General features: G+C 38.4%; 1 protein-coding gene across 5 annotated transcripts in view; it reads left to right on the forward strand.

Moving 5' to 3' along the window:
• SELENOI (selenoprotein I) overlaps positions 1 to 24,667 on the forward strand; it is a 66,598-nt gene that overhangs the window by 39,439 nt on the left and 2,492 nt on the right. For 2 of the 5 annotated variants that reach the window (XM_004447544.3, XM_058287740.2), the window contains exons 7-10: positions 689 to 737; positions 2,087 to 2,267; positions 3,792 to 3,974; positions 6,032 to 12,405. In XM_004447544.3, coding sequence (XP_004447601.4) covers positions 689 to 737; positions 2,087 to 2,267; positions 3,792 to 3,974; positions 6,032 to 6,130 — 512 coding nt within the window. In that variant the 3' untranslated portion in view covers positions 6,131 to 12,405. Of the gene's footprint in view, positions 1 to 688; positions 738 to 2,086; positions 2,268 to 3,791; positions 3,975 to 6,031; positions 12,406 to 24,667 lie in introns of those variants that run through there. The other 3 variants (XM_071211911.1, XM_058287738.2, XM_058287739.2) reach the window with 3 other exon arrangements.

Consider the following 24,667-nt stretch of genomic DNA (forward strand, 5'->3'; position numbering starts at 1 on the left):
TTTTGTAGAGTGGGGGCACAGAATTAATAAACATGCTGTGGAATTGAAGGCAACAGAAAAGTTAGGTGAGCGAGAGAAAATAGAGTAGGATATTAGGTAGTGAGAGCAGCAGAATCCTTGGTGGGGTTTCTTGGGATGTCCATCCTTTTAAGTTTAAGGAGAAAGAAGCAGTGGGGGGGTAGGAGTGTACTTGAAAATTCTGGGGAGATAAAGATAAGTAAATATAAATAGGAAACAGCAGGATGCATTAACCAACCCACTTTGCAATAGTTTATACTTATTGTGCTGTTGACTATGTGCCAGACATATTTATTAAATAGGATGTCTTCATGTATAATAACTCATTTGATTTTCAAAGGCCTATGGGATAGCTACTGTTACTATCTCTCCTTTATAAAAGAGGAAACAGGTACTGAAAGGTTAACGTGCCTAAACTACATGATCAGTTAGTGACATGACCAAGATTCAAACCCAGTCTGGTTTCTGGAATCTGTGCTCTGAATCTCCAAATTGTATTGTCATTCTTCCAGGTATAAATGTTGTTCAGAAGAATATTTAATTTCATTAAGAAGTAAACCTGAACCTGAAAATTAATGGGTCTGAAAATATTGCATATTTTGTATGAATTCAATTTTAATGATCCCTCTTGAATAAGAATTCATGATAATTTAAATATTCTTTCCTTTAGGTTGTGCATTGTGTGTGACTCTACCAATGAGTTTATTAAACTTTTTCAGGTGAGTACTTTGGTTTTTAATTGGAAAAAAAATTAGAAACTCTTATTTGGATGAATTTAAGGATCATTTTTCCTTTTGGAGTCTGGACAATTTGAAAAGGGCAGGAAACCTATATTTTGAATCTAGAATAAGTTTTAGGATAATTCTGTGGTTGGCTAATGTAGTCAATTCAACTGTAGAACAAAGGATAGCAGTTCTTTTGTTACAGTTTTGGACTCACCAGAGTCTTCTCATAGGTCGTTTTTTGTGTGAGTGAATCTATTCATCAGGATATCAGTACATTCACGTTCTGTTTTATGAATTGATTATCTGTAAGTTTAGTTAGCATGATCATAAAATAAAATTTCTGAACTTGTATGGTTTAGGGCCAAACTCCAGACACATGCTGACTCCTCCCAATTAGCACTATATAGAAAGTCCTGGCTTGGGGGGAAGGGATTGTTAACTTCTCTGATCTCTGATACTTCCCCACCTTTGCTTAGCCACACTGAATTTACTTATTGTGTCCTGAATGTATTTTGTTCTTTCTCCTTTCAGTAAATTTGCTCCCACTCTTTCCTCTACTTGAAATACTTTCTCGTACTTGCCACTTCATCCTTCAGTTCTTGGATTTGCCTTGCAGACTCTTACCTATCATGTCAAGCCCAACTCTGTGGATCTATAAAAGACTACCTGGCAGGCTTTTGTAGAGGCCGTAAATGTTACAGCTGTAAGGGATTTAGGGATTGAGTCATTTCCTCCTCATGTCATCACAAGCTCCTGATCAGGCAGTATCTAGCCCAAGGCTATATAATCAGGGCAGAAACCGGTAGATTTGGGCCTAAATTCAGAAGAGCAAATATAGATTATTGCCTGCGTACTGGGAGACAACCTCAGTGGGGTAATGTGACTGTTAAGTTCGAAGTCTTTCATGTGATTTATTTCTTACTCTAAGCTGTGTCACTTTTTTATCTCAGTAGTGCTTATGAGATACTGTTCTAGTACTGTTTTGTCTTCATTGTATTTCCCCTATTAGAATATATTTTTGAAGAACAAAGTCCAAGTTTTGTTCATCTTTATATTTCTAACATAACAATTGATAGTTTAGGTTTTGAGAGAAAAAAAAAATGAGGACTCAGGGGTCAAATGACCTCATTCCTATTCCTGGTAGGAAGTTACCTAAATCCTCTCATCCTTACTTTCCCTGTCTGTAAAACCAGGTTTATAATGCTGGTTTTGTCTATGCATAGGATTTTTGAGTATATAAAATGAGAGAATAAATAGGAAAGTATTTTGAAAATGAAGAGGTATTATGTAATATAAGGTTTGTATGTAATAATGTTCTTTGTCTCACTTGGTTTATTTTTCAGAAGCTATAAAAAGAACACCTTGAAACATAGTTCGGTCTATGAAGCCATGGTTCCCTTCTTTTCTCCATGTTTGCTCTTCATTTTGTCTACGGCATGGATCCTGCTGTCACCTTCAGATATTTTAGAGATACATCCTAGAGTATTCTACTTTATGGTTGGAACAGCCTTTGCCAACATCACAGTAAGATTGTTTTCTTCAAAAAAAAAAAAAACCATGTATATAGGGATATATGTCAGAATTTGGTAATTTGAGAAACCTTAGTATTAGAACAGCACATTTTCATTTAAAGACATTTGAAAGAATAATTCATAACCTCAGTAATTCATTACATAAAATTATTTTACTAGGCCCTTTGAAACCAATAGGATATAGAGATTGCAAGTAATATTTTGGAACCATGCATTCTTAAATTTTTTGTTTTAGTTGCTGGCTGGAAAATTGATAGACTGATTTATAGATTCCTTTCAAAAGCTAAATAATATTAAAAGTGTGGTTGAAATGGCTGCATGCCTAATGGTCAGTTTAGGGAGTTTGAAAGAGATTTTTTGGGAGAGAAAACACACACACATTCATTTTAATCAACTGATTTTTTTTTTTAAAGATTTATTTTTTAAAATTTATTTATGCCTCCCCCCCTGCCGCCACTTGCTTGCTGTCTGCTCTCTTGTCCATTCGCTGAGTGTTCTTCTGTGTCTGCTTGTCTACCTTTGTTGTGTCATCTTGCTGCGCCAGCTCTCCGCGGGCCGTCATCTCTCGGCGAGTGCAGGCTCTCGGCTCTCGGCTCTCTGCGGGCGTGTGCGAGCCTGCCTTCACAGGGAGGCTCTGGGACGGGAACCCAGGGCCTCCCATGTGGTAGACGGGAGCACAATCGGTTGAGCCACATCTGTTTCCCTAATCAAGTGATTTTTAAATTTAGAACAGAGAACTTAACACTTTGTAATAAATACAGCATATTAAAAAAACTTCTTTTTCATGTTGTGAGCCAGCAAGAGAGCAGATAGGAAGGAGGAGGGGAGGGAACAGGGGCTCCGAGGAAAGACCCCTGCAGCCCTGACAGTCAGGAAGCCTGCGCTGAGCTCTGGGCCAGGTCCTTAGGAAGTTTTTATTTTTTAACTTAGCCACTGAGCTTATGTTTCCATGTCTGTAAAATGTGTTTAATACCCCAAGGTGTACTGATTTTTTTTTTTTTAATCTGAGAGCACTAATAAATTGTATTAAAAAAAAACTCTCTGAAAGAATAAAACCATGTTTGAGTAAGATATTGAAGGTAAAGGGGAATCAGAGGTTCTGAGGTATTGAAAATGTGATAAGACTGGATTGGAGGTAGCACTTCCTGAGGACTGCAGTTGTGCTGGGGTTGTGGGAGAGGCAGTTTTGGGGAGGGGGGTAAGTTCAGATATGGTGAATCTCAGAGCTTTAAAACTGGAAGAAATTTCTTTTGTCCACACTTTACCTGGTAGAAGAATGCTTTCTATAGCATCCTTCATAAATGATCTTTCAGCCTTTTCTGACACAGTCCGAGGGTCCTTGGTTTTGGGGAACAAGCTTGGGTGTGGTTGGGGCAAATAGTTGAGCAGTTGAGAACCACTGGATTTAGATAATATAAATGTATTGGCTGAAATATTTGAATCATTTTTAAACATTGAAGTAACTAGTTTTGGAAGTACTCTGCTAATTAAGTTTTCTTTTTTTACTAACTTCAAGTGCCAGCTGATTGTTTGTCAAATGAGCAGTACCCGGTGCCCAACTTTGAATTGGTTTCTTGTTCCACTGTTCTTGGCTATCGTGGTGGTGTACTTAGGAGTAGCCCCATACATCGAGAGCATTCTTCTACATGTATTAACAGCTTCTTTTACTCTGGCCCATATCCATTATGGAGTGCAAGTGGTGAGTAATTGAAAACAAAATAGATTCCTTTTGGTTTGTACAAATAGTGGAAAGAAGGTGATAGAAAATTTCAAAAGAAAGTTGCTTAATACAGTAGCTGGAAGGATTTGGAGATATTCTCTATATTTTGGATAATATCCAGGTGTGTAATTTTATATGTTATTTCTTTAATGAACATATTGTAGTAATTACAAATGATTTTAAAGCTAGGTAATTATTATGAAGAATTAGTTCTTGTTTTTAAGTTGGTAAAATTGTAAACTATTTCTTTGGTAAGTAGAATTATAGACTATTTTTTGCTTTTAATTATGTGGAGCCAGATAGTTACCATTTGTTCTAATCTAAAATTGAAATTTATAAGTGGTAATGGTAAAGGAGGTTAGTCTAAAGGGAGGTTTTTGCATTATTTAAGGTTATACTTCATCTATACTATGCTTGAGCACTCAGCAGAAATTATTAATAAAATAAGTGGAAATATAGAAGAGAATGGATTTAAGAGGTAGTCTACTAATTGGAACATTTTCTTCTAAAATAAGAGACTGGTTTCAGGAAGAATGAACTAAGATATAATAAAATGAAAATCAGAACCGTGCAGTTTTTTATTTTCTACCCTTCCCTACCCCCACTTAACATTCTGTTCTAATTATTTTAATGTGGTCTCAAAATTATGATATTTAATTGCCATACAATAACACGTCAAGGAGATTACTGAATAATTTCCCAGTTTACTTAGTCATAGCTCAGTTAGTCATTTAGATTGTTTCCAAATTTTCTCCTCCTGAGGATAATTTCATAAAAATGGGGTTGCATAAAAGGGTATTCACATTTTCCTGCTGTTGAAATACTTTCCTTTAGTATGCTTGTTTTTAAAGGAACCCTACTGTGAATCAGATTGAGAAATGAAATACCTTTACTTTATCTTTACTTTCATGTATGTCCATATCATTAAAGTGGAAAGTGCCTGTCATGTGTGATAATGTTAAACTTTGCATATGTCGTTGAACTCAGATTTTGTTCCCTTTGTGTTTTTCCCCAAAGTAGCCCTCATTTCTTAGAACAAAATGAATGAAAATGTTATGGTAAAAGGACTGTCATCAGTCTGATGAATTATAACATAAGACATATCATTTATGTTTTTATGTTTGCAAATAAATATAACATTCTGTGTTTGATAGTGACACTTTAGGCCTTTTCTCTTATTTTCATCACTCATATGCATGAAGTAGAATAGAGTTGCCAATGTCTTGTGTAATGCTTAATTGACTGTAACACTTCAGAAGCATCTCTTTAGAAAACCATAGATACACTAAACCAACCAAAATAAAATTTTCTTTAAATTACAAAGGTAGAACATTTTCATTGTTAAAAATCTGGAAAAATAAATACTAACAGAAAAAAATTCTAAGAGTATCTTTTTTTGTCCGTGTTTGTTCTCTCTTTCTACTTCTGCAACTTCTGATCAGAAGGGAAAGCTTGCTAAGCCCACACAAAACGTTCGTTTGAACTATTGAAATATAAATAACAGTAATATATAAAGTACCAATAAATGACATTTAATAACTGGAAATTATTAAACTCTTGCTTACCCATTGGGAATACTCTATCTAATATGGCCTATTTACTCTCCCAAAATTCACAGATTTAGTTTTATATTATTTCATCAGGATTAGGAGTGATGACCTAGAGATGTTATAAGAACCTGAATATTGAGTCTAAGTAAAAATATAGTTATTTGATCTACTAGGTAAATCTCAACTAATCCTGGTAATATTTCAATAGATTTGCATGTAATTCTTTGTGGTCTGGGGCTGTGGAGAGATTAGATTTTGGAGTTAGGCATACCTGAGTTCAAGTCTTCACTGGCCCAGAGTTAGTTCTTGTACCCTCATTTAGCTGCCTAGCTCCACATGTATCCTACCTAATCTAGAAAAAACCTCTTCATGATTGCTGGCAGATTTTGCCATGTCAGTGAATTGTCTCCAGAGGGTAAATTCTGTGTACTTTTAAAAATAATTAGGTACATATTTATCACTGCCCTTTGTTCTTATTTTCCATAGGTAAAGCAGCTGAGCAGCCATTTTCAGATTTACCCCTTCTCATTGAAGAAACCAAACTCAGATTGACTAGGAGTGGAAGAGAAAAAAATTGGCCTGTAATCTACAGAAAGAAGTACTGTAAAAAGATGCTTGTAAATATTTCATCCATCACCATTGAACTAAACTAATCTGCTTGACAGACATGGGACCTCATTGTGTGTGGCACTTGGACACCAGGAATGAAACATGATCTGAACTTAAGAAATTTTGGGCCTTCTAACTTCCAGTTTATTTCATATTATTTTTTTGTAAAACCATGTAGCATTTTGGTTACACATACTATACATTAATTAGACTAGCAAATGTTCCTATTGATTTTTGCTTTGTGAGTCCATTGTGTTTTGGTTCCTATTGAGATAAAAATGCTTTGTTTTTGTTTTTCAGAACCCAAAAGTTGTTTTAGGAGCATCAATAACATTCAGAAAACTACATATGTTTTCATATTTGGTACTTTATAATAGTCTTTAGCTGTGGAAGTTATCAGTAGCCCAGATCTAATACAGGGAAAAAGTAAGAGCAAGTCACCTTCAGCAAGAGATGTCAGATAACTACAGAACATAATACAGTTGCCAAATACTGGTTTCTCTTTCCCATGGAAATGCTTTTTGTTCTCACATACTAAGAGAGCTAATCTATATTTGGATTCTCTAATATTCTGGCTCTCTTTATTATGGAACAGATCTTGATAAATGGTTTAATTTTCTTTTAGAGAGAAATATTAAATTGAAACTAATAGAGAATAGGTTGTGATTATAATTCCGCCTTTAGTGTGGGTCATTGAACGTGGCATTTCCCTCTTTGTGGCAGGTTGCTGAGCTTTGGTACCTGAGAAACATGATTGTGTGAATGGTTGTGACAGTCCCAGTCTTGTGATAATTATTTGTAAGGAATGCAGATAAAGTACCTTAAAAGAGAAAATTAATTTGGAATTAGGAATTTCGTGACCAAAAATAGTTTTCCGATTCAATTTGCCCTTCCTTGAAACAACTCTTTTGTTTGGGTGTGGTGGGTGGGAGGGGAGTGGGCAATGTTTTTAACATTCCATGCAGGATAAAGCAGAGAGAAATTCTCTCTTCCACAATTTACCCACTTTCCCCACTTGAAGACAAAATTTTAGTATGTATGCCTTACTGAGGTGTACTCCCTTTGATATAATATGGAGTAATTTTTGAAGTTTACTGACAAACAAAAGCCCTTTGATTTTAATGTGGTAGCTTTATAGAGCACTTCTTTTCATGAATGTGGACATTTTATTTCTTTTTAACTTTATCTCCATTTAGTTTGGTGGTGGTGAAAAATTTACTTGCTGATATTCTTTTATTTTCTACTGAATTAAGTTTGTGCTTGAATGAAGAGTGTATCTTAAACCCTTTGTTTTTTTGGACAGGTTGCACTTGGATAAAATAGGCACCACTATGTTGATATGTAATTAAAATCATAACCATTATTTATGAATGTGACCATTGTTAAACTTAACTGTAGCATATTCCTTTGTTGAATTTCAGTCTGCTGCTTTGTAAAAATAACTATGTAATTGATCTTTCAATTTTTAAATTTGTAAATTTGAATCACTGTCATCCATTAGAAATGAGGAGTCAAGGTGCTAGCTAATAGTTCTGTACTCTTTTAAAAAAATGGTTTGTAAAGTTTGAGATATATTTGCTAGCTTACCTGAGACAAATGAGCACTGAAAATAGATGGAAAACTGACTCCATGTTTGTTAATAAATTAGCATCATGGAGGTGAGAGAACAAACCAATTAAGTGAAGATAATTATTTTTTGTATACCTTATTCTTTGTCATCTGTAATATTGAACTTTTAGTGTTAATTTGGGATGGGGAAAAACTTTGTTTTAAAGTTTCTAAACTAATCATTTTACTCTTTTTTTGTTAGTTGACCTTGTACACAGAAATGAGATTAATCTGTATTATAAGAAAAGAACTGATAAATATTTTCAAAATGACAAGTTTGGACCACAGGCTTCCTTTGCCTTGAACAGTGTAGTAAAAATACCCTTTTCTTTTGGCATAGGGGTGATGGGTGCTGTCCTGTTATCTTGGGGCTATTTTACCTCGAAATATGCTTTTGCTTTTTCTGTTGCATCAAATTGATTTGAAAATTGTCTTGAGCCTATCCTATATGACATATTTCCCTGTGGCGAAGAATTATTATGCCGTGGTCAGTTTTATTGACATTGTTAGGGGAGAGAAAAGTGGCCATCAACAAGGTAAAAGTGAAACTGAACAAATAACTGTTTCAGAATACTGTGAACTTGTGAATCTTTAGTGTACTACTGATTCTTATTTTAGTCTGCCACCTTAAAAGTGCATCATGAACTCCCCATTTATTGTGTAGTGTGATACAGCAGTTGAAGCAAGATGTAATTACAAATATTCCTGTACAGTTATGCCATGCCAGTTCCCAGAACATTTCCAATGTATAAAATATATTTCCCCTTATGCATGAGATTTTGGGGTGAGTGCACACCCCAGCCTTTCTCCCCAGCACACACTGTGCTGCCTTTTGGAGACAGTGGCATGGTGAGTCATACATGTGTGTTTTCTGTACATTTCAGAATTCAGTGCCTTAGCCAGGCCAGAGGATTGCATGGTGTTTCTGCTGACCAAAGTTAGATAGACCTGTAACAAGTTACTTTTTTCAGGTGAAAGTATGAAAGACATCCTTTCAGGCTTGTCGGACAATTCCCCTCTCTTTGAGGGGGACATTGGATAGAAAAATTCAGAAAGGCCTGGATAGAATACACAATGCTGCCTTTTGTGATCCTTCAATAATATTCATGATCATAGTGCAATGCACAGTTTAAAATTGCCATAATTTAAAATATCATTCCTCCACTAATGGAATTAGTGTATGGGTTTTAGTCTTAAGGGTAATAGAATGAAAAACTTCCAAATAGAAAACAAAATAGTCTTCTTTGGCATTTTAATATCATGATTTTAATATTATAATGATTAAGATGCTTAAAAATACTTAAAATTCTAGTTTTCAAAAGAAAGTTAAATGCTGATTATAGTCTAGGATGTTGTAGTTCTATTACAAACATGTCATTTATTCTCATTGAGGTATTGTGAAGAGGGGTTGTATGTCTAGAGTTGCCCAAATTCTAAATAGATACCAAAAGAATATCGATGATGATCGGGAACCTGGCCATCGAGGGAAAATACAAAGGTAAAAGCAGGTATAGTGTCCATTTTAAAGGGAAAAAGTGACCACCTCAATGCCCTATGAATTTGAAAGTTATCTAAGTGTTGAGGTTTCAAAGAATAGGGTATTTTGTAGGCATGAAATATACCTTGCTTTCTAAATTAGACTTTGACTGTAAATTTAGGGAGACTCAAAAGATAATCTACAGGTATTTGAGTCAAAGGGTACTTTTCCCTCTTTATATTTTAGCTAGAAGCCTATTTGTAACTCTTCCTCTTGATTCTGTACCTGGATTTCCTTTTAAATTGCCCCCAGCTAGGGCAGAAAGACCCTATGAAGCCTGGCTTTGTTACCCCTAGGTCTTGCCACCTTCGAAGTCCCTCCATCTCCTTAGATCTCTTGACTAGTTGAGAAGTGGGAATGTGTGGGGGGGCAGTTTTGACTTTGGGGCCCAAAATAAGCCAAAAACAGATAGAGATATCTTTGTGTTAATTCCTGTGTTCAGAGTGGCCTTCATCTTGATCTCAGTTCTGGACTTCATTGAGCACTGAATAGGAAATTTGTGAACTCAGACCAGAATTTTCTTTGTCCCTTGAGGTGTTTTTGTAAGGCAGCATGCCTTTTCTTGAACACCCTCTGGGTGAATAACCTTACTAAGTTAGCTGCCAGGGCTAGAACCTTCTAGGAAGAATTTTAACTTGTATGCTGCATTTGAAGCACTTTGACATGTACATTTAAAGTGACAGTTTTAACAGTAAAATGGTATTAAATTAATCACTGTGATACTTGAAAGTGTGATTCTCTGTACATTTTAGGAAGCTTAAGTGAATTTCTTTTATTAATTATGTAACCCATGTGATCTATGTATTTTAGTTTTCATCTTTGACAGTGGTACAGATGACTGACATTGGCAGGCATTTACTTTAGGGTATATGGTAAATCATGGTTGTCTTACATTTTCCAGAGAAAGTGGCATATATGTTTACTACTTCCTAGTGTGGAGCCATGGAGTTGGATTTGTTGGCTAGTTCATTTCAGTGTTTCTACAGCACAAAATAAATGTAACCTTTCTTTTTAGCCTTTGTGCTAGTGATATGCTTCACTCTTCAATAAGCAAATATGTAAAGGATAGTAATCTAGCTGTGTTTTTGTTTTAAACAGGTGTCTGGTCTTTACTCAGATAGACCTTAAATGAGTTGATATTTAGGGTAGTAGCAAAAGGAATTTTGCTGTTTGTGGCCCTCTCACAGGTATACTGGATGAGGAGTTTGCATTGCATTTGGTTGGCAAGCCTGGATTCCTAGAATTGGAAAGTGGCACATGGCCTGATTTTAGAATCTCTAGGGAAATGCATTTGGACACAACAGAAGAATTGTTCTGATCTTCCACAGACCATTCACAGTCTTAATCTTGTCAGAAATCATTCTTAGAAAGCTGTGTGAAGTCAGAGTGGTGCTCATTGGGTCATGGCCGTAGAACTTCTAAAGGCTACACTGAAATTGGAGGCGGGACTGGCTCCATGCTGTGGATACCTTGTGTCCATTTGGCTGAGGTCTGCCCTTGAGTGACAAACTTAGGATTGATTTTGGACTTCTACAAAAACATAACCAATTCACTGTGAATTTTAAATGCTTATGTTCTTGACAAGTGCTTTTTAGTATCTAAAGAATAAGTTCTTGACCTGGAACATGTTTAGTTAGTTCTTGATTGTACAATCAAGGTATAGGAGGAATCTTTGAATTCAGTATCAAACTTTGAGTTTAATAACTGTTCATTCACACCGCCCACAATATTAACATTTTATGTAGATTGTCCCAGTAGAGCAGCCTTTTAGGACATGGACATAATATAATGGTTTGTTCATTTCAAAATGTGCTGAGAAAGCAGAATTCAGTATTAAACTTCAAATTTCAATATATATATTTCAATATATATGTATTCAGTATATTCAACATTCAATTTGAATATTCAAATTTATATATATTTTAAGGTAGCATTTCCTCTTTGAGGTAAAGGAGGAGGTAATGAATAATTGCCAAGGTACAACCTCCCAGCTCACCTCCTTTTCCTTCGTCCCCCTAACATAACAGATTAAATTTGTAGCCAGTTGTAGAAAAAGAATTTGATACTCACCTGAGTCCATGCATAGGTGGCAGGAATCCTGGCCAAATCAATGATTGAGCTGTTTTACTTGGCCCTGTTTGCAGTTGACTTTCTGCAGTATTCTGAAACAAAAAGATGGTTCCATTCCTTCTCAGGTACCTAGAGGCAACACTCCTTGAGCAACTGGGATCGGTTTGCTGAAAGTGGAATGTATTAGAAAGATGAAGAGAAGCATAAAATCTTATTTTCCTTTTCAGGTAGTTAAATGGACATACTGGTAGTTGGTCTATCCAGAACTCGCAGTGTTCATAGTAACTAATGTAGCATTTATTTTATTTGGTTATGTGTGGTGTGTGTATATAGACATATTTCATATGTGCACTTATATTTTCTGTACATATGTATAGACTATATATTCATATATACATGCATTCTACTCTTGATTATCAGCAAAATATTAAGCACTTATTGGACTGTTTCTTCATGTTGACTTAATTTGCATGTAGCCCATAACTCTGTGAAGCCTCTTCCTGGTCTGGAGCCACAGTCTTTCCTACTTCCAGTTCTTCTCATTCCCCAATAAAGGCCCTTTAAGTTTACCACTTTCCATTTCCTTTGCACTAGGGATTGTGTGAACCAGAAGGATAACTTTTGAGAAAGATGGTTGGTTTCTACCAGGGTTGAGGCTTCTGGGTCTGAATGATGACGGGTCCAATCCCAGCCAGAAGGCAGCTCATGGGCTTTGCACTTTGCTCAAATTACTTAGCTGGAATGTTCTGAAGTCTCAGATAATTTGATGTACAAATAGAGTACAATAATGCCTTTCATTGTAATTTTTGCATTATTGGTATTACTGGTCCCCATTGTTAGCCCAGATAATCAAGACCTGACTGTTTCTCGTCACTGGATTCTGGAAGCCTTGACCTTTGAACTGGATTTATGTTTATTTCTGCTGCTGTGAAACCCAAAAGTAATGCAGTAGGTTTTAATTTAAAATTGTTTAATTCTATTATTGATAAATATTTATTGTAATAAAAGTAAAGAGTAAATTTTTAAATCCTTTTAATTGTTTTCAGATTGTCTTTTTTTGTTTTTCCTTGGTAGCTACAAAAGGGGAGGAAGCTATGGGGGAAAAAAGTGTCCAGCCACCTCTTGTCTCAAAGAATCATTGAATTATTTTTTTTTTTAAAAGAGCAAAACAAGCAAAATTAGTGGGTTTTTTTTGTTTTGTTTTGTTTTTTTAAGAAAGATCAGCCTACTTGTATATATTCTATATAATTTCTATGACTTGTTTCAGAAAGAATCCTAGGCAAGTCACTGTAGCAGTTTTTCATAATATACTGCTCTTGACTCCCAGAACTGAGTACTGGGCAATGTTTCCTTCTGATATGTTTCCTTCATACTCAGAAGCATTTTCCCATCCAAAGAGTGTTATGTATGGTGTTAGGTTTCTAAGCAATCACCGAAGTCCTATGAACTACCTGAACTATATATAGTATAATAACCTGTTTCCAGCATTGCTTCTCTGGAGAATATTTCCCATTTTTTTACATCAGAATTGATTTCTCCCAGCTCTGGCACTGGGCATTTTCCAGTGTTCTTGGCTGGTTACAGAGGTGATTGGACTGTAGCTGAAGCTCTGATGTGGAGATGGGAGAGGATGAATGATAAAAACTCTTGAAAAAACTCCCTATGGCAGTCAACCAGCAGTGCGGTTATTCTCTGAATTCTACACAGCAAACCAAATAACAAACCCAGAGACTTGAAATGGTTTTGTATTATTGTGTTCAAGTTTCTAGCTATTTTCATGTCACTTCTCTTTTTTAGCAGGTTATCATGGGTCTTTGTTCACACCACTCTCAACTTTTCTGCAGTTTTGAAGGTGAGGAAGGAAAAAGGCCCCATGTTTTAATCCAGGCTAATTCTCCAGCTGTGTGCTCTTGATCCCCTGCCCTCTCAACTTCTTGACTACCCTACTAAATATTTCCTCCATCTGCCTACAAACCTCAGGCACCTAGAACGGCATCTGACACATGGCATGTGTGTGATATGCCATGCTTGGGTCTGCCAAAACCTAAACCTAAGCTTAAAACCTATGCGCTGAAAGTCTTTTGCTCCTTTCCCTACTCTCATCCCCAAAACACATCTTTTTTCCCTCTGTTCACAAATTTGTTGAAAGAGAAATTTGTACCTGCTCCTTTCATTTCTCTTCTTGTTTTCAATCTGAAAATTTCTGAAGACCTCCCAAATTTTACTACGATGACTGTTTCTTAGTCTTGTTTAGCTTTGCAAGCTTTAACCTAGGGCAAGTTATTTATCTTTTCTGAGCTTCAGTTTCCTCGTCTGTAAAATGGGGTTAATATTACTGCAGTGCATTATGAGAATAATGCGTGTCGAGTGTTTAGGACAGCGAGTGGTCCAAGGTAGGTAGTCTCTACCAATAATCTATTTCTCTATTTTGTACCTTTGAACTCTCTCCCAAGCCCATGCCAGATCTCATGACTTCGTTTTTCCTTCATGCCTTTTGTAGGTAGGTCACAAAAATGATGGTGAGGCAGTTAGAAAAATAATTAGAAAGAAAATAAGGTTGTTTTCTGAGAGTCTAAGCAGCAAAATTCATACAAATCAGGAGATAGGGATAAAACAAGAAATTATTAAAATGCTTGAATTTGGCAACACCCCCAAACTCCTACTAAGGTGATTTGGTAAAACTTTATGCATATAGCAAGCATTAAGGGTAACTTGAAGCTAAGCCTAAAATCTAATCAATATATCATACTTTGTCTTTCTGGGGAAAGACTGTAAGATGAAGGTGGATGGCCAGGCCTGCTGAAGGCAAAGAAAGCCCATATAGACAGAAGGGTTTCCGTTTATCATCCAAAACCTACCTAGGGATGGGAGTGCCATGCCCCAAGGACTTGACCTAAGCAGTCTTTGTGGTAAGTTATCCCCACTGTGGATGTCGAAGCCCTGAACCCATCAGTCCTACATCATCAAGAAACTTTCCAGTTACAGTTCGGCTCCCTTTGTAGATCAGCACACAGAAATGGTAACAAGGCATGAATACACACGCTGCCCTGTGTGACAGTTACTGTTTCTTGCTAAAACGACTGCCCTTTTCCATTTATGAGCCTTATTAGTGTGAGTCAACTCTTGAAAAGAGTTTGGAGTATTGTCTGCCTGTTAAGGACCAGACCCTGGATGCTGATGACTCTCAAGGTGAACACCACCTACCCCCCAAATCCCTGTCACCACGCTTTAAGAATTTTTTTAACTTGTTAAATTATACCGGAAATGATATATGTTCATTGTGAATATTACTTTTTTAGAAGAGAGAATGTGGAAATTACCCATGAACGCAGCATCCACATGTATTGATTTGTTTATGTTTTTCTGTGATGTATATACTCTCTGTATATTTCAAATAAAATGGGTCCCACACTCATGCCAACCCTGGATATTGCTGAATCTCTTTAACTTGGGAAAACTCCTTTTTTCTATCAATATTGTAAATAGTATTCCAAGGCACCGTGACTAAAGTGATGTTATTTAGAAGAATTTTTGCACAATTCTAATTATGTAAATTGCTCTGTAGAATAGAATAAACACCAACTTTTACTTTTTTCCACAGATGGTCAAGGAGAGCAGATGTTTCCTATCCTTGTTTTGTCTTTGAAAAAATTAGTATGAAAAATTTCAAGCGCAGAAAGAAAGTGATCCATTGAACCCTGTTATCCAGAGCCAACAAAACAAGATTTTGCTGCACTTGGTCCATCTATACCTTTCTCTCTTTGTCCCCTCTTTTCTGTCAAAAACATTTTAAAGCAAAGTCCAGTATGTCATTTTACCCATAAATTTCAATAAACATTTATTTAAAAAATGAATGTTTGCTTTTTTTCTTTTTGTATTTTTAAATTGTGGTAACATGACATAACATTTGCCATTTTCACCATTTCTAAGTATACAATCCAGTGACATTACTTTTTCAGGGTTGTGCTATTATTGCCACCTTCTATTACTAAAACTTTTTCATCATCCAAAATAGAAACTCTGCCCTTTAAGCAGTATAACTCCTCCCCTATTGCCCCTACCCCTACCCCTTGGTAATCTCTGGCCTACTTTCTATTTCATTTAAATGGAATCATACAATATTCTCTCTCTGGCTTATTTCACTTCACATAATGTCTTCAAGGTTCATCTATGTTGTCCCATGTATCACTTCTTCATTCCTTTTTATGGCTTAGTAATATTCCATTGTGTATATATATGACATTTTGTTTATTCATCATTGATGAACATTGGGGTTGTTTCCATCTTTGGCTGTTGTGAATGATGTTGTTATCAACACTGGGGAGCCCCTGCCTTCACTTCTTTTGTGTGTATACCTAGAGGTGGAACTGCCAAATCATTTGGTAATTCTGTGTTTAACTTTTTGAGGAACTTCCAAACTGATCCACAGTGGCTGCACCATTTTATGCTCCCACCAGGAATGCATGTTCCAATTCCTCCAAGTCTTTGCCAAACACTTGATGTTTTCCTTTTTTAAATAGTAGCCATCCTAATGGCTGTGAAGTGGCATCTCATTGTGGTTTTGATTTGCATTTCCCTGATGGATAATGACATTGAACATCATTTTAAGTGTTTATTGGCTATTTGCATATCTTCTTTGGAGAAAAGTTATTTGTCTACATTTTAATTGGGTTGTTATACCTTTTTATTGTTGAGTTGTAAGGTTATTTATATATTCTGGATTTTAAACACTTATCACATAGATATTTTCCAAATATTTTCTCCTGTTCTCTACAGTTTCTCTCTCTCTTCTTTTAAGATTTGTTTATTTATCCCCCCCGCCCCCTTCTGCCCTGCTGTTTTTGCTGTCTATGTTGTCTTCTCATTTTCTCTTTTCTAGAATTCACCAGGACCCGATTTTGGAGACCTCTCTGATGGAAAGAGAGGTTCAATGTCAATAGTGCCACCTCAATTCCTGGTCTCTGCTGTGCTTCACCTTGACTCTCCCCTTGTCTCTCTTTTGTTGCGTCATCATCTTGCTGCATGACTCACTTGTGTGGGACACTGACTCACCATGTGGGCATTCACGCAGGCGCTTGCACGGGCACTGGCTCACTGCGTGGGCACTGGTGCGGGCACTGTGGCTCACCACATGGGCACGCTTTCTCTTCTTTTTCACCAGGAGGCCCCAGGGATCAAACCCAGGTCCTCCCATATGGTAGGCGGAAGCCCTATCACTTGAGCCACATCTGCTTCCCTCTTTTCTCTCAGTAATGACCTTTGATTTACAAAAGTTTTAAATTTTAATGAAGCCCAGTTTGTCTATTTTTTTTCTTCTGTTTCTCATGCTTTTGGTGTGATGTCTAAGAATCCATTGCCTAATCCAAGGGACTGAAAATTTCCCCCTATGATTTCTTCTAAGAGTCATGGTTTTAGCTCTTACGTTGTCCTAGTTTGTCTGAGCTGCAGTTCCAAATATCACACCACGGGTTAGCTTAAACAGCAGGAATTTATTATCACGCAGTTTCAGATGCTAGAAGGCTTGCTTTCTCCTGGGGTTGGTAGAATTCTGGTGCCAGCTTGCTGCACTAATTGGGGTTCCTTGGCTTATATCTCTGCTTCTTGTCATCACATGGCAATGTCTTCTCCTTTCTCTTCCAGCTTCTAGAGGGCTTCCTGATTCTGATTCTGTCTTGTGGCTTTCTCATTATAAAGCCTCCAACAATCCAGATTAAGACCCACCCTTACTCAGTTGGGCCACACCTTAACTAAAAATAACATCCTCAGAGGTCCTATGGGTTCACACCCAAAGGAAAGCTAATTAAGAATTTTTTTTCCCCCTGGAGTACATAACTCAGTTTACCTCAAATATTTAGGCCCTTAATTCATTTTGAGTTAATTTTTGGATATGGTGTGAGGTTGAAGTCCAATTTCATTCTTTTGCAAGTGGGTATCCAGGTTTTCCAGCATCATTTGTTGAATACACTGCTTTCCTCATTGCGTGTACTTGGCACCCTTTTAAAAACCATAACCATAAATATGTAGTTTTATTTCTTTTTAAAAATCATCCCCCACACACACACCCCATATTGTCTGCTGTCTCTGTTCATTTGCTGTATATTCTTCTCTGTCTGCTTGTATTCTCATTAGGTGGCTCTGGGAACTGATCCTGGGACCTTCCGGAGTGGGAGAGAGGCAATTACTTTCTTGTGCCACCTCTGCTCCCTATTCTGCTATGTCCTCTTATTTTTTGTCCTCTGTGTCTCTTGTTGCATCATCTTGCTGCGCCAGCTCTCCTTGTTGGCTGGCACTCCTGTGTGGGGCGGCTTTCTTGTACAGGACAGCATCCCCACGCAGGGTTGGGCACTCCTGTGTGGGGTGACATTTCCTGCATGGGCCAGCATTCCACATGTGGGCCAGCTTGAGGCCCTGGGTATTGAACCCTGGAACTCCTATATGGTAGACGGGAGCTCAGTTGGTTGAGCCACATCTGTTTCCCTGTAGGTTTATTTCTGAACTCTCAGTTCTAGTCCATTGGTTTGTCTCTTCTTATACCAGTGACATACTATTTTGTTTACTGTAGCTTTGTAGTGAGTTTTGAAATCAGGACGTGTGAGTCTTTCAACTTTGTTCTTTGTCAAAGTAGTTTTGGCTACTTGGGGCCCCGTGCTATTCCATATGAATTTGGTGATTGACTTATCCATTTCTGCAAAAAAGGCTGTTAATGTATTTATTTGGATTACACTGAATCTGTGAATTGTTTTGGGTAGTACTGACATCTTAAAATATGAAGCCTTCCAATCCTTGAACATGGCATGTCTTTCCATTTGTTAGGTCTTTTTTCTTTTTTTTTTCCCTCTCCTCTTCCCCTCCCCACCCCGCCCCTTTCAGCATGTTTTATTGTTTTCCATGTACAAGTCTTTTACATCCTTGGTTAAATTTATTCATAGATATTTTATTCTTTTAGATTCTATTGTAAATGGAATTGTCCTCTTGATTTCCTTTTCAGACTGTTCAATCCTGCTGTATAGAAATATTTGATTTTTGTGGGTCAATCTTGTACCCCACAATTTTCAAAATTCATTTACTAACTCTAATAGCTTTCTTTTAGGTTCTTTGAGATTTACTAGATATAAGGATCACGTCAATTATACTCCCTTAAAGATAAGTGTGGGTGCTTTTTCCTTGCCTGGCACTCTCCCACTCTTTCTCAACCTCTTACTTGCCCTCTGCATTACCTCCCTCTTCAGTCTTCTTTACCTGATTTCAAGTTCATGGCAATCATTTGAGAAGAATTACAAGAACACTAGGGCTAAACAAAATGAAGGTCAGTGAGTCACTTGTTCCATCAGTTTCAACATCAGTTTTAACTGGAAGAGTTAAATTCTGTTCTTGCTTCTAACAACCAGGGCTCCAATTGCTCCATCTCCACTCAGTACCGAAGCAGCCACTCTTGAGTGGGCCTCAGTTCCACACCTCTCTTCTGCAGTTCCTGGTCCCCAGGAGGCCCTGAGGAGCATTGCCCAGGACCGCCTCGTGCTTTGCCTGATTGCATTTGGTGACTGCAGCGGATGCTGTTGATGCCGCATATTCCCTTGACCCACTTTAGACCACCTGCAGGTGACGGTTTCCAACATGCCGATAGCCTCCCACCTCAAGCACCTGTGTCTCTCTTCTCTTTCATGTCTCTCGCTGGTTCTCAAACCTGATTCTCCACCATTTTCATATTTTCTGAAATAAGTTATTTCAGGAAGCCTACATACATCTCTTTATGTGTTTGTTGCTCCCTCAACAACAGTTTTGGGAAAGGGGCATTTGAGAGGGTGATGAAAGTGGAGATCTATTTGGGATAGATTTCTACATTGGTACTGTGTGTGTATTTAAATTGGCCCTTTTTAAAAAAATTATTATTAAAAATTGCATGCCTATAGTTAAAAAATAAAAATCAAACAGCACACAAAGCCACCTGGACTCCTAGTCCCTTTCCCAGAGGCAACTACTATGGCAGAGATAATTTAGCCTTATACAAAGCACAGCTAATATAGATTACTTTTTTTTTTTTTACCTAAATGGGAGCATAAAATATACACATAATATACATAATGCATGCTTTAAAGTTCAGCACATATATTGGAGATCACTCCAAAAGAGAGCTGCTTTACTTTTTTCCTCTTAAGTTTATGGTATTCTGTTGTTTGGAAATCCCATTATTTATTTATCTGTTTTAAATGGGCATTTTGATTGTTTTAATTATTGGTTATCACAAAAAATTCTGCCTGAGCATCCTCAGACACATTTTGTACATATATGCAATTACATTTTTTTTTAGATTCATTTTATTTATTTCTACCCCCTTATTGTTTGCATTTGCTGTGTCTGTTGTGTGCTGGTTTTCTTTTTAGGAGACACCAGGAACCGAACCCAGAACCTCCCATGTGGGAGGCAGGTGCCCAATTGCTTGAGCCACCTTCAGAAGTTCCCTACTTTGTCCTGTCTCTCATTGTGTTTTTCTTGTATCTCTTGATGTGTCGTGTTTGTCAGCTTGCCACGCCTGCCTGTCGCATCAGCTTGCCGTCTTGCTCATCCTGTAGAATGCACTGGGAACCTCTGTTCCCTGCTTTGTTGTGCCTCTTATTATGTTTTTCTTCTTATGTTTCTTATTGCATTAGCCCACCACACCCTCCTATCATGCTCACTGTCTTCTTTAGGAGGCACTGGGAAACAACTCAAGGACCTCCCATGTGATAAGCAGGAGCCCAATTGCTTGAGCCACATCCACTTCCCAGGATTTTAATCTTTGTCATTATGTTGCAAAATTACTTTTTTTCAATCTCTCCATTGAGAAAAAAAGATTTATTATTTATCTTTTCTTCCTCCTACCCTCTACCCCTGCTCCCGTTGTTTGTGCTCGCTGTCTGCTTTCTCTGTCTGTTCGTTGTTTGCTTGTCTTCCTTTTTTAGGAGGCACCAGAAACTGAACGCGGGACCTCCCATGTGGGAGGGAGACAACCAATTGCTTAAGTCACCTCCACTCTGTTTGTTGTGTCTCTCATTGTGTTTCCTCGTTGTGTCTCTTCATTGCGTCATCTCATGCATTGCAAGAGCTCGTCGTTGTGCTCATCTTTAGGGTACTAGGAACTGAACCCAGGACCTCCCATGTGGTAGGAGGGCACCCAGCTACTTGAGCCACATCTGCTTCCCTCAGTCTTTCCTTTTTAAAACATGGTTTTCTGACGTTGGTGTTAAACTTAGTCTTTCCCACCCAGTCCATTTTAAAAAGACTTTTCATTTTGAAACAATTTCAAACTTTACAGTAGCAAAAAGAATATAAAACCAATTCAGAGAACTCTAATATACTCCCTATGCAGATACCTAGATTTACCAACTTTTGACATTTGCCACATGTTACAGCTATAGTTGTTTTTTTTAAATTTTTTTTTTAAGGTGTTTGGGCTGGGGATTGAATCTGAGACCTCGTATATGGGAAGCCAGCACTCAACCATTTAGTCATATTGGCTTCTTTGAGTTGTTTTTTTTTTTTTTTTGGCTTGCTTTGCTTGTTTGTTTTTACTTTTCAGGAGGCACTGGGAGCTCCCATATGGGAGGTGGGAGTTCAACAACTTGAGCCATATTCACTCTATCTATCTGTCAGTCTGTCTGTCTATCTATCTACCTATCTGTCATTTTTTAAACATTTGAGAGTAGGTCGCATTTATCAAGCTCCTTGAACTCTTAATACTTCCGTGTGTATTTCCTAAGAGCAAGGATATTCACTTATGTAACCACATTGAGTACACTTAACAAGTTCAAAAACTTTGACATTGATATGAAGCATAACATCTATATTCCACTTCTTTCAATTATCCCAATAATGTCCTTTTGAATATTTTCTACTCTATGATTAGATCTCTTTCTTTCCTTGTTTTTATAACTTGTAGAAACATGTGTTCAACATGAAATTTCCCATCTCAGCCACTCCCAAGGACACAATTCAGTGGTATTAATCAGATTCACAATATTGTACTAGTTTTACCACCATCCATTCCCAAAACTTCTCCATTACCTCAAACAGAAACCCTGAACTAACATTATGCTTTATTCTGCATCCCCTGCCCCACCTCTGCTAGCCTGTACTCCGCTTTCTATGAATTTGCATATTCTAGTTATTTCATATAAGAATCACTGACATTTCACTATCTTCAAGGTTATATTTGCCTGTGTTTCCTGGCACTTTAAAAAAAAAAACATCCTCCCTCCTTGCCACTTGCTGTCTGCTCTCTGTGTCCATTTGCTGCACGTTCTTCTGTGTCTGCTTGACTCCCTTTGTTGCATCATTTTGCTGAGCCAGCTCTTTGTGGGCGCAGGCCGTCAGCTCTCTGTGGCTGCCGGCCAGCTCGCCTTCACAAGGAGGCCCTGGGAAGTGAACCTAGGGCCCATGTGGTAGACGGGAGCCCAATTGGTTGAGCCACATCTGCTTCCCTCCTGGCACTTTTGTGGTTTCAATTTTCCATCTACAAATCTGTAATCCAATTGGAATTTAATTTGATCTAAGGAATAAAGATCTTGTCTCTTTCCTTCCAAAGCTTGTCTCTAAATAATTATTTGACTATAATCTATCTCTTTCCCACCCATTTCAAATGTCTGGAGTATATTGGCAAGAGCCCTAGCTTTGGAGTTTGATGGCCTGGGTTAGAATATAGGCTCTATTTCTTACTACCTGTGTAGTCTTGGATATCCTCCCTTTCCCCACCTGTAAAACTGAAGATATAAGTCTTAGGTTGTGGGAAGTGGATGTGGCTCAAGCAATTGGGCTCCTATCTACCATATAGGAGGTCCAGGGTTTGATGCCCAGGGCCTCCTGGTGAAGGCAAGCTGGCCCGTGTGGCAAGCTGGACCATGTGGAGTGATGGCCTGCACAGCGTACTGCCCCCTGCAGGAATGCTGGCCCACTTGGAGAGCTGGCACAGCAAGATGATGCAACAAAAAGAGACACAGAGGAGAGATAATAAGAGACACAGTAGACCAAGGAGCTGAGGTGGCACGAGAGAATGGGCACCTCTCTCCCACTCCGGAAGGTACCAGGATCAGTTTCCATAGCCGCCTAAGGAGAACACAGGCAGACACAGAAGAATACCCAGCAAATGGACACAGAGAACAGAAAAGGGTGGGGAATAAATAAATTAAATAAATCTGAAAAAAAAAAAGTCCTAGGTTGTTGTGAAGATTACATTAAAACTGCATGTCAAGTTCTTAGCACAGTGCCTTTCCCTGTGAATTGTTATATATATTAAATCCCACAGATGGTTCTGTCTCTGGATCTGTTTATTCTTTTTTTTTTTTTTTAAGATTTATTTATTTCTCTCCCCTTTCCCCTATTGTCTGCTCCCTGAGTCCATTTGCTGTGTGTTCTTCTGTGTCCCCTTGTATTATCAGGCAGCACTGGGAAACTGCATCTCTTGTTGCGTCATCTTGCTGCATGTGGCACCACTCCTGGGCAGGCTGTGCTTTATTCATGCGGGGTGGCTCTCGTTGTGGGGCGCACTCCTTGCACATGGGGCTCCCCTACAGGGGGAACACCCCTGTGTGGCACAGCATGCGGCAGCACCACATGTGGGCCAGCTCACCACACAGGTCAGGAGGCCCTGGGGATCAAACCCTGGACCCTCCATATGGTAGGCGGATGCTCTATCAGTTGCGCTACATCCACTTCCCTGTTAGTCTATTTTATTTCTGTGCTCTGTTCTTAGAGCTGTAAAGCATCTGGCAGAGTGGCACACTATTTGGCATAATTTTTATCAAGTCTCCCCTCCCCAACCATCTTTTAAAAATTCTATTAAATAGGGAAGTGGATGTGGCTCAAGCAGCTGGGCACCTGCCTACAACATGGGAAGTCCTGGCTTTGGTTCTTGGTGCCTCTTAAAGAAGACGAGCAAGACAGCAAGCTGACAAGGTGGGCTGATGTGACTGGCTGGCATGGCGAGCTTATGCAACAAAATGCTGCAGTGAGGTGACACAATGAAGAGGTGCAGGGAGGAAACGAGACACAACAAGCAGGGAGCAGAGGTGGCTCAAGAGACTGGGTACCTTCTTCCCACATGGGAGGTCCTGGGTTCAGTTCCCAGTACCTCCTAAAAACACGATGGACAGAGGGCAGACGGTGAACAGAAACACTGGCAGGAGGGCGGACAGGGAGAAGTAAAAATCTTTCAAAAAAAATCTTATTAAATAAATGAAATTTACTTCCTTGTTATATTGCCTTTATATCTGTATGGACACTGTGAATCAGTTTGCTGAACATCGTTTCTGCTCCCTTCCAAACATGCTTTCCTATATTTTGGAGATTTTAAAGTTAAAGCTGTGTTCCTCAGGCTTTCTTGCAGCTAAAATTTAGACGTGGTTTAAGTTCAAACTGTTAGGTGTGCCTATGGGAAATCTATTATATTGACCTAGGTGGCAGTAGTGGCAGTGTAGCTCAGCTGTGGGACTTTCTTAAATAGGACACTTACTCAGCACTCACACAGTGTGCCAGGTGTTGTTCTAAGTGCTTTACAGTTATAAACTTATTTAATTCTCACAAGCAGTCCTTTGAATTATGTATGTTTATCCCTATTATCCAGATGAGGCCACCAAGGGAGTCAGGTTAAGAAGTGATTTTCCCAAGGTCACCCAGTCCATAATGGAGCAGAATTTAAAGCTTACTCGGGCCATTTCATTAAGAGCAAGTTTATCTTTCCATTGAATTAAGTCTTCTGTGATGTTTCTCCATGGAGGTCTATGGGGTTTTTTTTGTTTGTTTTTTTTAGGTATTGGGGTCAGGGATTGAACCTGGGACCTCCTGTGTGGGAAGCCAGTGCTCAAACACTGAGCCACACTGGCTCCCTGTTTTTTTTTTATCAATTTTTTTTATTCCCCCCGCCCCGTGGCTTTTTTTTTTTGCACGCTGTCTGCTCTCTGTGTCCATTTGCTGTGTGTTCTTCTGTGTCTGGATTTATTTATTTAATTTCCGCTCCTCCCTTGTGGCTTGCTTGCTGTCTGCTCTCTGTGTCCATTTGCTGTGCGCTCTTCTGTGTTTTTGCTTGTCTCCCTTTTTTAGTTGCATCACCTTGCTGACTTAGCTTTCTGTGGTGCCTGCGGGCCGGGCAGCTCTCTGCAGCGTGCGGGTGAGCCTGCCTTCACAAGGAGAAACTGGGACGTGAACTCAGGGCCTCCCATACGGTAGATGGGAGCCCAGCTGATTGAACCACAGCCGCTTCCCTCCGTGTTTGTTTTTAAATTCAGCTTCCAATTGCCTAGGTCTCTCTCTCCCTGGAGATGGACATT

The sequence above is a fragment of the Dasypus novemcinctus genome, chromosome 25 (genome assembly GCF_030445035.2).
Source record: "Dasypus novemcinctus isolate mDasNov1 chromosome 25, mDasNov1.1.hap2, whole genome shotgun sequence".
NCBI lineage: Eukaryota > Metazoa > Chordata > Mammalia > Cingulata > Dasypodidae > Dasypus > Dasypus novemcinctus.